Source organism: Lupinus angustifolius, unplaced genomic scaffold, assembly GCF_001865875.1.
Source record: "Lupinus angustifolius cultivar Tanjil unplaced genomic scaffold, LupAngTanjil_v1.0 Scaffold_28_44, whole genome shotgun sequence".
NCBI classification, from domain to species: domain Eukaryota; kingdom Viridiplantae; phylum Streptophyta; class Magnoliopsida; order Fabales; family Fabaceae; genus Lupinus; species Lupinus angustifolius.
The window spans coordinates 1-13076 of NW_017720541.1; the positions used below are offsets into that span (position 1 = coordinate 1).

Below are 13076 nucleotides of genomic sequence, written 5' to 3' on the forward strand. Positions count from 1 at the left end.
TACCAAAATTTACCAAAAAATAGGAAATAATATTTCAAGACTAAAACTCAACTAGAGTTTCGTTTAATTCTTTACCGAAATTGCCCAGAAATTCATTTTCGAATATATAATTAATAACAATATTAATAAAATCTGATAATTCGAAATCGTAAAATTCGCGGTGTTACAAATTCAGCTCTACCTTTGCTCTTAAGCAGTTAGGTACACTTGATTATTTTCTTAGTATATAGGTTAAAACTCTTCTTCATGGAGCCTTGTTTCTCTTTCAATCCAAGTATGTCAGGGACTTGCTTGAAAAAGTTAATATGAGCATTGCCAAGTCTATCTCTTCTCCTATGGCTCATACCACCAAACTGACAAAAGAAGGTTCTAATTACTTTGAGCATCCAACACTATACAAGTCCATAGTTGGTGCTCTTCAATATGCCACAGTCACAAGACCAGATATTGCTTATTCTGTCAATAAAGTTTGTCAATTTTTATCCACACCTCTAGAAGAACATTGGTCATCTGTGAAAAGAATTCTCCGATACTTGATTGGTACTCAAACTCATGGCATACTGCTTCAACCTGTTTCTCCTAAATCTCCTCTTGCTCTCACTAGTTTCTATTATGCAAATTGGGCCTCTGATTGTGATGACAGGAAGTCTACATCAGGTGCTTACCTCTTTATAGGGAATAATTTAATCACTTGGTGGTCAAAGAAACAAAACACTATTTCTAGATCAAGCATAGAGGCTGAATATAGGAGTCTTGCTCTCATATCTCAAGAGTTTCAATGGGTGTAATCTCTTCCTCAAGAACTTCAGTTTAGTCTGCCCCTCTCATGTTGTGTGATAATTTGAGCACGGTGGCCCTTGTTCATAATCCTATGCTACACCAAAGAACCAAACATATCGAGCTGGACTTATTCTTTGTTCGTGACAAGGTTCAATCTAAGTCTTTGTGTGTCAAGCATATCCTAGCAAACTTTCAGACTGCAGATGTTTTAACCAAGCCTTTATTTACATGAAGATTTAGTTTTCTAAGAGACAAACTTAGAGTTTTTGACTTTCATGATGTACAATCCCACCATAAGTTTAAAGGGAGAATATTAGAGAATAATACTTGAGTATAATTGATAGTTAGTTGTTAGAATGTTCCTTGCCTTCTAACTGAATTAGTTAGAACTAATGTGTACCACAAATAGGGCTAGATTCATTCCTATTGTAAACTATAAATAAAGGCTAGGTTCAGATTGTAACAATTCAATTTTTACAATTCTATAAGATAAAAACCGTGAAACACACGGTTTCTTTCTATTGCTCTCTCTTTAGTTTTCTCTGCAACATTCCATTTCTTCTCTCTTTCATTACTTTTTTTAGTTCATTGTGCAACACTCTTCTTCCTCAAATCTACTTCTGTTTACAATGATTTTAAATAATATAATGAGTATACATAAATCTTTAGACCAACCATATATTATATATAACTATATATATATATATATTATTATTGTTGTTATTTATCTTTAATAACAATTATTGAAAACTATACTACATGGATGACGTTAACGATAAAAAGGTAGATTTTATCCCAAATTGCTAATTAATCATATATGCATCAACTGAATCGTATATATTTGTGTTAAAATATTATTAGATTTTTTTGATACAATGGAAAGAAGAATAAAGAAAATGACTAAAACATGGGGGAAAATGTTGTTGATTTTCAGTTCAAATATAACATTATGAAAGTTAATATCTTTATTAAAATAATAAATGACCTAAAAAATTATTTCAATAAAAGAATAACAGTTTTTTGAAGTGGAGAATAACAAAGTTAATGTACTAAGATTTTTTTAAAATAAATATGTGCATGGCAGGAAAATTAAGATCACATTAACAGTTTTCCATGTTTCTACATTAATAGTTTTCCAAATTTTTATTTTGACTCATATAAGAAAAAGGTTTAAATGAATTTTGACTCATATAAGAAAATGGTTTAAATGCATTTTGACTCATAAGGCCTTTTGTTTGAAGCATATCGCTTGATTTTTAGACAATTTTGACACTCAAACATTTTTAATTATGCAACCCTAGTTCTTCTACTAAGTTTTTGTCCATAAACTAATGAAAATAGTCTACCACACAAAAACTTGATGAACGACTAAACTTCCACATTTGAAAAAGTGCGAGGACAAAAATCTCCCAAATAAAGGGTAGGAGATGAACATCGCACATGAGCGAAATTTGAGGATGAAAAATTCATTTAAGCCTAATTTTATCCCAAGAGAAGAAATAAAAAATATTAATAATTGACATAAAGGTATAGATTCATTAATTTAATAATAGTAAGGTGTTGTGAAGAGAATTTGACACCTGACAACATTCTTATAATGCGAGGATTTAGAATTATGATTGTTATTTTCGCCATCAACTTGAGGAAAGACTAAAATTGATATTTTAGAAATTTGTGGACAAAAAGCTCCCTAATTTTGCACATTAGCGAAATTTAAGGGATGAAAATTTCATTCAAGCCTTATAATTTTTATTCCAATAGTATAAACAAAAATATTGATCATTGACACTTTGAACACCAATTTTTTATTTGCCCAGAAAAAACTCAAAAACTTTTTAAATAAAAATAATAAACTAACTTCATTTTATTTATTTTGATATTTTTTGATATTTTAGGCTTTGTTTGGTTAAGGAAGAAAAGTGGACGAAAAGAAAATGGAAGGAAAGAAAAGTAGTAGAAAATGAGATGATAATTTTATTTTTCGGTATGATTGAAAATGGAAGAAAAGTAGGAAAGAAAATGAATATTTAAACATAATATATTTAAAATGACATAAGTGCTCTCATTATATAACTAAATTACATAACTAAATATTTATTTAAAATGACAATACATAATTATAAAATATGTCAAATTTTTAAATACTATTTTTTAACATTGCAAATTACATAATTAAATAATTTATTTTTAATAATATTGATTGATATTTTTAAGTTACTAAGTTTAATATAATAATTTATGTTTATATAATTTAATAAAAATCATTAACATCTTATATCTTCTTCTCACCAATGTATCTAAGTAAAGTATAACTAATTTTTTACAATCGCTTTTATATTTTCAACAATCTCACTTCTATATATTTTGCGTTTTGTCTTTCTAATTTATTTATTATTTGTCTATTTATTATTAATTATGTTTATTTTTTTCTTTTCATTCCGGTAAATACACAATTATTATTTATTTTTTAGTTTAGAAGCAACGAAAATAAAATTAAGTTAACGAATTTCACATCAAAATGAATATAAACAAATTTTTTTACTAAATTGTATATGTTTTCACATAGATTGTGGTTCTTAAAATTCATTCATGGTGGAGGACAAATTTAGAATTTTTGATGTTTTTCTCTCCTTTCTTAATTTTCTTCACAAAATACGGAGGAAAACTTATTGTGTGGGACCTATGCATATTTTTCCTTCCCCTCATTTTTAGTGTTGAACCAAAATGTGGAAAATAATATTTTCCACCACTTTTCCTTCCTCCTCTTTTTTTCCATAGAACCAAACATAGTGTTAATAATAAAACTATTTTTATGATTTTTTATAATTATTTTTGGATTTATTAAATTAAAGAAATTAAATATAACAAAACAAAACAAAATCAAGTTCATAAATCTAAAAGATTAGGTTAACTAAAATTCAAAAATAATAAACAAAATCAAATTCCTAAATCTAAATGATTAAGTTAACTAAAAATTCAAAAATAATAAACAAGTGAAGTTCCTAAATCTAAGTGATTGGATTAACAAAAAAAATCAAAAATAATAGTAGATAAATTAATATTGTTAGAGTCTCTGAACCCAAATGGTTAGGTTGACCAAATGTTCAAAACTAAATTAAATTAAGAAAATGATTTTAGAAAAAAAAAATTGAATTAGGAATGAGTCACCATAAGCCCATACTCTTTTTCTAACAAAAGAGAGAGAGGGAGAAAAATCGTTTTTTTATTTAATTATTTTAATTTTTCAAAATTTCTAATGATAGGAAATAATTAAATTTATTTTTTGTCCACATTTTATAAAATTTTTGGAATAATTTAAATAAATTAAATAATCAAATCTGACAACCTAATTTGAATTTAAAAAAAGGGAATAAGAAAAAAATTATTACAATAATATGGTTAGCTATGGTCAAATCAGGTTTGTTAAAAGAGATGTTATCAGATTTATCCAAAAAATTTAAACACCCTAAAATTCGGAGTCGGTTGCTTTATTGTTTACTATAAATAGATGTCATGGTGAACATAAAAATTGGACACTGAAAAAACCCACAAAAGTAGTGTCATTCGTCATTGTGAGAATTTTATCATAAGTCATCATCCAGTGCAACCGTAAGTAGAGTTCACGTTGTGCAACCTTTCAATCCATAAACCACGACTGTCGGATTTGATTACCTTCGCATCTTCACAGTTGACTTGCAATCTAGCTAATCACAACGCGAAAAGTGGCTCAGTTTCGCTACAACCGGCCACACTGAATCCTGCCACCTGTGAGAACACGGAATTCGTTGCAGGTAGATCCACGCCGAAATTCGTGCATCCTTCTTGTTTAGCCAGCCACCTCCTGACACGTGTCAAGGCTTGCCCATCACGCTGAATCCGTCCAACCATATCCTGTCGAGTGGCCCATTTTGTTCCAGCTTTTCCACATGTGATCCAGCTCTCTACAGTGTAAAATTGTTTTATTCCTTTGTGGCCAGGTGCGTTATTAATTGGTAATTTCATCCCTTTGACATTAGTTCTGTAAAAAATATTTCATTAATCTGTGTAAATAAAATATAAAACTGTATTGAATTTAAATAAAATGGGTATTATTAAACTAACTTTATAATTACAAAAAAACATCATAAACAAAAAAGAATCATTATTACTTTAGTAAATCAATATCAAGATCGTTCCAGTTTCATCATTTTTTGGCAATTGGTTTTTATTATTTTGTCTTGTTTAAAAACCTTCAAATAATATTGTTATTAAATAATGGACAAAAAATAAGAGAAGATATTGACAAAAGTTATTTGAATTAATAAAATGTATCTAAGCATGATAAAATTTGCAAAACAAATTTTTTTTATATATCTACTTATTAAGCAAACTTTTTTGATAACTTACAAATTTCTTTTTTAAATAAATTTAAATGACTAATAAAAAATTATTTTTGAGTATCTTTTTAAATAAAACATTACAAACGAGCATTTTTCAAAAAATAAATTAATTTTGAGATTTAATCAAATATGGAGATAAGGTCGCCCTCGAGACCTTTTTCTTCTCATATCATCTTCGAAAAGTCGCGTTACGCCGTTGCTTTTCAATCGATTAAATCTCAAAATCAATTTAGTTCCATTTTTTTAAATAAGTAACAAAAATTAACCAAATAAAAAAACTTTTTCTTATATATAATAAACAAAACTTGTAAAATAGATATTTTTTACTAAAAAATACATTGTCTTTAATTAAAATACTCTCAACTAACAAACTTTTTTCTACTTAAAGAACTACGTAAGCTTTGGTTCTCTTAATATGAATACGTAGGATTGGGGTCAATCTTGTCAGACACAATAATAAAAATAAATAAATTTTTTCTTCATAATAATTGATTACTTAATCAGATAATTTAATAAAATAATAATAATAATAATAATAATAATAAAGCCATATATTTTAATGAAAGGTACCGTTGAAGGCGGGCGGGTAGGATGCTAATATCTTTCATACCTCGTAGCCAACTCCCGAACCTGGATATCGAAAATCCAAAAGCCCAAGGTAATTGGGCTTAAAAGATTTTTCTACATTTTTAACTATAAAATGTAGTGGCGACTCTAAACAAAATCGTGCAGCTGAAAATCGGAGCATGACAGACACAATATATAGATTCATTAATTTAACAATAATAAGTTGTAGTGGCAGAATTTGATATCGAGAATATTCTTGTAATACCATCTTGATTTGAAAAACTCCAATGCCCTAAAATTCGAAAGTTAGGTGGGAAGAGCTTTCTGGTCAAGTCTCTCTCTATTTTGCAAGTGGGTGAGGTTGGTTTTCACACTTCACATAAAGAGTAAGTATGATTGGATAAGACTTATCTCATACTTGGTCTTAAATATTGGTTTAATGATTTTTTTTGAAACCGAATATAACTAATTTTTTTCAGCAATCACTATTTAATAATCTTAATGATAGCAAGTCACTCTAATCACTTCATGCCTTGCCAACACACCTTTGTAGTAATATTGATAACATATATTTTTTTGTGCAAAAATTCTACCTTATGGAATTTAATGAGCCATAGAAAATTAACTTGAAATGTTAATGTCAATAATTTTTTGTTGATATCATTAGTCATTTATGTTTAAAAAACTATCAATCATCTCCAAATTAAATGCAAATTTGACAAAATTGACATAGTAAATATATGTTATTTGTTTAATTGAGTTATTCATGTTATCTTAACTATTATAGTTTACTACTACAAAAGTATTATTTTTAGCTACAAAAACAACTAAATAAAATTATGTAATAAAATATAAGATGATTTTCTTATAGACAAGATAGTGATTTCTCAGTGACAATTTAATTACTCATCCGTCATATATCTAGGGCTAGTAATGTCACCTATCCTTTCCACTAAGGAAATTTTATCATTGCTACCTAGCTATATACACTCATTAAAGATGAAAATTTATCACAGCTTAAATTTTGCCACTCATCTTTGATGATTGTACAACTTTAGACCTTCCATTTTATTTTGATGACATACTTTGCAACTTTTCAACAAGTGTATTATATGAAGCTAACTTGCTATCACTGGACTTTGGACATTCAAGTGTTATGCTAACATATTTTGTCAACGATTAAATAGTGAAACTAATATAGTAGCGATAATAATAGGTTGACGAGTTTCATCTTAACAATAATAGAGGAAAGATTAAACGGTGCACAAGTTAGCACTCAATGCTAATATATGTCTAGCACAACCTGTCATAATACGTCATTTGAATGCCAAGTAGAAATTTGTTAGCCATGTAAACAAGTTTTGCGACTTAACTATAGAAGATGAAGGTTTGAACTAACTTTACACAAAATGAAAATATAGAGGAATAAGAATTTGTTTGGGAGTGTGGTTTTGGAGGGGAAAGAAAGAGATGATTTTGAAAAATTTTCTCCTTATTTGGGAGTTGAATGAAGGATAATGGAAGGTTTTGAAGAGTTTCTCAAACCCTCCAAAATCTTTCATGTGTTTATTTTTAAAGTTCCCCCAATTTAAAGGTTTTTTGGAGATAAAATATCAAAATAACTAAATGTTTGTAGTAATATTATATAATTATATATTATTGTTCATTTCTAATTGTTAACTACATTTTTAAAGGAAAAATAAAAAAAATATTCTTACATTATTATTACTTTACTCTCTTTCATCTAAATTTCATACTTCCAAAATGGAGAATATTTCTTTTCATTTCTCTTCCTTTTCTTCACTTCCTAACTCTTTGATCATTTTTCTTATATTTCCCTCATAACTCTCAAACAAAGCCTAAAAGTCATTAAAATAAAATGGGAAATAAAATAGACAATCATAAAAGATGGGGATTATATATCTTTATGAATTAATTGCAACCTATTTTATTGCTACCTATCTACATTCCATTGTTAAAGATAAAAAATCATGGCTTGGATAATGTAATTTTGGTCCATCATCATTTAAGATTGTGTAATTTTAGCCACTTGTATCTTATTATCATGACTTCTAGTCTTACAATTTTCAATTTGTTTGCTACTAGTCCCTTCCTCCATTTAAGTGCCAAAATTTTTTTTGGCTATTAAGTAGCAAAAATTGCTTATGAAGCTAACAAAATATAATTGTGGTTGGATATGCAAGTATGTGTTAACATAATATGTTAATTATTAACCTAATAAATCTAATATAATATTAAATTATAGTAATAATGATAAGTTGGTGAATGTCTTTGTTGGACCAACTGCAATTGGGGAGCCTCCAATAACATGGAAGTTCTATTGTTAATGGGACCTAGAAACAGTGGAGAGTCATAAGTGAAACACATCGTCTTGAACCAAAACCTTAGCATCAATTCTACGAGCTTTTCTTTCTTATAAACCTTTTCCCTCATCCACTAGTTAATATCCAATGTGAGATTTCATACAAAAAACACAACCACCAGATTCCTCAGAAGTGTGGGTACCACACATTTACCGATTTGCTTTCATCTTAATTTTATCATGTCTCAGTCGAACCATCTACTCTGATATCAATTGTTGAATTCGACTGCGGTCGAGGAATCTCCAACCATCAGAAGTTCCATTATTATCATGACATGAGAAGAATTGAGAGTTACAAGTGAGACATCATGTCTCGAAACAAAATCATATCACAATGATTTCATAAACATTTTTACCTATAAACTCTTTTATTTATTTTCTCATGTGAAACTTTATACTTCAATAAACTCATTATTCCTAAAAAATATCAGCTAAAAGATAACCTAACAAATATCAGCTAAAAGATAAACACCATATATATTAACATTACTCAGCATTATTATATGTCATATCATGAGCTACCCGTCATTTGAGTGCTAGGTAGTATAAGCACATTGTGTGACTTAACTAATAGAAGATGGATAAAGAGACTAACATTGTACAAATTGGAAAATTAGAGAATTAAAAAAATCATCAAAATAAAATGAATTGAATTAAGTTTCATAATCATACACAGCTATTATATAAAACTAGGTCACATGGAGAAGTCACTATTAACCTTCTAGAAAGAAGATTTAGATTTCGCATGCTAATAAATCATCTATTACAATTTTTAATATATATTAGCAAATCTGATTAATATTATTGATTTTTGTGTACAAAATACATCATTAAAACATTTAATAGTTTTATTCCAAAGAAAAAAAGTCCCTAGAAACTCCTCATTAATCAATTAAATAAAATATTTAATGTATTATGATTTTAAAACATGTATATGGCTCATATACACTAGAGTTTAATAATTATGCAATAGTTATCATAAAGTTTTTAAACAGTCTCATTATATATCACTCATATATACGATTATATTTAAAAATTGATAATATATAACCTATAAAGGATGAATATTAGGTTAGTAATATAAAAAAATATAAAACGAGTACATGTGATGATTAATATTGTAAAAAACTGGTACATTAATATATATATTTTGTTTTTCTATGTACAATATGGGTATGGGTAAGTAAATAAATATGAGTTTAATATATATGAATTCACAATATAAATATTTTTTTACTCTATGCATCCATTATTCATTATATACTATAATTAATTTTTAAATAAAAATAATAAGTAATGTAAATGGAAATTTGATGATAGATAAAAAAAAATTAAAATAATTATATAAAGATATTAAACTCAACCAAAATTACATGATTGTTTTGATGTACTGCACTGCCTATAAATCGCGTAGGGATCATTCTCAATTTTCAACACATTGAAAGGGTCCACAAAAGCAAAGTATCAAAGTCCTATCTCATCAACTATCCCTCCTCACTCCTCCTCTTTCTACCATTCACCAATGGATTCCCCATCCTCAAGAAGAAACCCTGAAAACCATAACCTTCTCCCTTTTTCTACTCACAACATTCCAAGCCCCAATAGTAGCTGTAGCAGCAACAACAACAACAATGGAGTCATTCACCACACTCAACAACTACCACCTTTGTCACCAACAACACCAAAATCTATGCATAGATCGGAATCCAGTGCCACCTACCCTACAACGTTTGTCCAAGCTGACTCATCCTCGTTCAAACAAGTTGTTCAAATGCTCACCGGATCCTCGGATACTGCGAAACAAGCCTCCGCAATTATGACTCCACCAATCATCACCACCTCCAAAAACAACGTGGGACTCTCCAACAACCACCACCACATGATTCCACCGATGAAAACCATGCAACAACAACCGCATCAATCAGGTTACAAGCTGTATCAGCGTAGAAACAACAACTTCAACATCAACCCTTTGGTTCCATCGTTTCCGAAACCTTATTCTTACCCTTACCCTTCTCCTGCTTCAGGGTTAGTTTCGAATAATCATGAGGTGGCTCTGTCACCTAGTACTTTGGACTTTCCTTCTCTAGTTCTTAGTCCAGTTACTCCTCTCATACCCGACCCGTTTATCCGATCGGGAACTTCTCCTTCTACCGGGTATGCTTTGTACCCTAATGTTGGAAATAAGTGTTCTTATTTGGATTTGGATCCTATGGCTGTGGCTGAAGAGAAAGCTATCAAAGAGAAAAGGTTTTTCTTGCACCCTTCTCCTTCAACAACTCCTAGAGGAACTGAACCACCGCGCTTGCTCCCTCTATTCCCTACAACTTCTCCAAGAGCTGAAGTAGTTGAAGGTGGTGCTGCTTCTTCAACATCGTCTTGATTATTATTTTTTGCTTTTAATAAGATTTAATTATCTATTAATAATTATACAAGATGGGATTTGTGAGGTGAAGAGATAAATTTGTAATGAGCTATGAATTTCAGGGAGGAATGAAAGAATCTTGTTTCAATTACCCCCTCTTCCTTTGTTTGCCTCTGTTTCTTTCTCTTTTCGGTTGTTGAAATGTTAATTATGGGAGATGTTTGAGTTTAAATTTGACTCATTTATTGTTGTCAAATTATTGAGCTTGTGGAAAAAGGCAAGTTTGATTCCAAAATTCTATCTTAATTAAACTATGTTGCACTATTAAATTACTAAATTATGAAGAGCAATTCCAAGCTGAGCAGGGTGTTGGAATGAAAGGGAATTTAATGAGAAAAAGCTTCTACCATAAATTTTAGCTTCTTCTGACCCATGTTCTTTTAATGCAGTTCCTGCAGCGTAGCTATGAATTTAACTGGACTTTACTCTCATTTGCTACACTGTCGAATCCATTCATAAATGCTAGTAAATTTGAATTTTTATCTCTTGCCTCAACTTGAGGGCATTCATAATTAATACAATTAATTATAGTAATCAATGTTATACCAAAGTGCAGTATTTGCAGAGATGGTATGGGAGGGAAGAAGAAAGTGTTATATGAGGGGGGAAAAGAAGTGTTGTTTTCTGGTATAGCTGTCAAAGAAGGAGTAGAAGAATGGGGAAGGAATCTTGACCAATTTGTTGTCTATATGAGAGTGAGGGGAGAATAAGCCAAGAGAAGAGGTGCGTACAGCTAGGCATTCTATGTGCTTGTGTGAATCTAGTACCAAAGGCTAACACCAGAAACCACAAGGTAGACCCAGAATATGGGTTTCCTTGGACGATTTTACACCAAACTTATTTCATCAACTGTTTTAGGTATAGGTTATGTTTTTTATTATCATAATTTTTTGTAATTAAAAAAATAATTTTATATCTAATATATTAAAGTTCGATTTGATGTTATTATCATATCATTTTGATCCAATGTTACATTATAATTATAAAGATGATTTGAACATTAAAGTATTGGATTATATATATTATGATAATTTGCTTATAGACTAGTGCAAAATGCTCTACAGAAGAAAGTTTTCCAAATTGCATACATTTGAACAATCTATCATATGTGTATGATGAGGTCAAGACTAACATGTGAATAAAATATAGGGTATGAAAAGATCTTCCTATTGTATAGGACTACATGGGGACCAACATGCTTATGAGGCATATACTTATGAAGCAAAATCACAAAGTATTTCATGTACCATATTTGATAGAAATGTGCCACTTAAGTTAAGGGGAGTTTTATAATATAATTATAGGACCTATAATTTTATATGAGACTATTAGGTTGAATCCTCTTCAATAGTGAAGAGTCTAGTATTTAGATCAAATTCTAACACATGCTACAAAAAATTGATGGCCTACATATTTCATTACTTTTGATTTAAATAAATTTAAAATTTATAAATTTATTCTTCCCTCACATTTTAGTATCGAAAAAAATTGATGGCCTACATATTTCATTACTTTTGATTTAAATAAATTTAAAATTTATAAATTTATTCTTCCCTCACATTTTAGTATCGAAAGGTTCACTACTAGAAATGCTCACATTTCTTAAAAATTGGATAATAAAATTACAACAAGAGGATGAACTTTATGTGGTAGCTAGAGATGAGAATTGACTATTGCTGTGTTGGATAAGTGAACACACTAAACAAGATTGATTAGAAATGAATACATTAGGAAAAAAATTAAGTAACTGCTATTATATAATTGTGTTTTAGTGGTTTAATCATATATCAAAGAGACCATTAGAAACGCTAGTGATGAGAATAAATCAAACGAGGTTAATTCAATTATTAAAATAAGAGATAACCAAAAAAATAATAAACGAAACAAAATATATTATTTAAATATCAATTCTTTGTAAAATAATATGATTTATCAAATCAATAAACATGACCAGAGAAGATTTCTGGCTTGAATGTTGTATTATATATATATATATATCCAAAAATGATAAATGGAGATATACTAATTTCATTGGATTGCTTGTAGTTGTATATCCACATTCCTCATTTCACAGTATTGTAAAAAATTGAGTTTGAATAGTTATAATTCTTTATGAAATCCCCACTTTTAAGTTATTAAAAATTAAAAAGAATTCGTAGTGAGACAATTGAGGGGTTGAGTTAAGGACAATTAGGAGGAGTTTGAATTGATGCCAATCTTGTGTAATAAAAGCACCTATATAGTTTTTCATTGAAGAGTGATGCATGATGGTTTGACGAATTGAGGGGTGGTTCATGTGGTGAAGGACAAAGGTTGAGGATGGTGGCGAATGACAATTTTGGTTGCCAAATAGAGGGATGGTGAAAACCATAATGCAAATAAAAGGGACCTTCTAAAAGATGACTAAAAGGGAACTTCTAAAAAATTATACAAATAAAAGGCACCTCCTAAAAAATGACTAAAAATTTAGTTGGTTTTTTGGGTAGAAAGAAATCCAACCCCTTATTGCATTTTATGACTAGTTAAAGACAATATTATGAAA

At 29.2% G+C, this 13076-nt stretch overlaps 2 protein-coding genes across 2 annotated transcripts; both read left to right on the plus strand.

Moving 5' to 3' along the window:
• The first annotated feature begins 305 nt into the window (after positions 1 to 305).
• On the plus strand, positions 306 to 788 carry LOC109338534 (uncharacterized mitochondrial protein AtMg00810-like). Its single transcript, XM_019575798.1, has one exon. It carries the CDS (start codon positions 306 to 308, stop codon positions 786 to 788), a length of 483 nt encoding a protein of 160 aa, XP_019431343.1.
• Positions 789 to 9527: 8739 nt separating this feature from the next.
• LOC109338533 (VQ motif-containing protein 4-like) lies at positions 9528 to 10952 on the plus strand. Its single transcript, XM_019575797.1, has 2 exons — positions 9528 to 10463; positions 10924 to 10952. The coding sequence occupies exons 1-2, from the start codon at positions 9632 to 9634 to the stop codon at positions 10935 to 10937; spliced, it is 846 nt and encodes a 281-aa protein (XP_019431342.1). The 5' UTR covers positions 9528 to 9631; the 3' UTR covers positions 10938 to 10952.
• Positions 10953 to 13076: the final 2124 nt, after the last annotated feature.

Bases quoted from the DNA above. Each gene is read 5' to 3' on its own strand.
- LOC109338534 (XM_019575798.1), top strand. From the start codon at position 306: ATGAGCATTGCCAAGTCTATCTCTTCTCCTATGGCTCATACCACCAAA.
- LOC109338533 (XM_019575797.1), top strand. From the start codon at position 9,632: ATGGATTCCCCATCCTCAAGAAGAAACCCTGAAAACCATAACCTTCTC.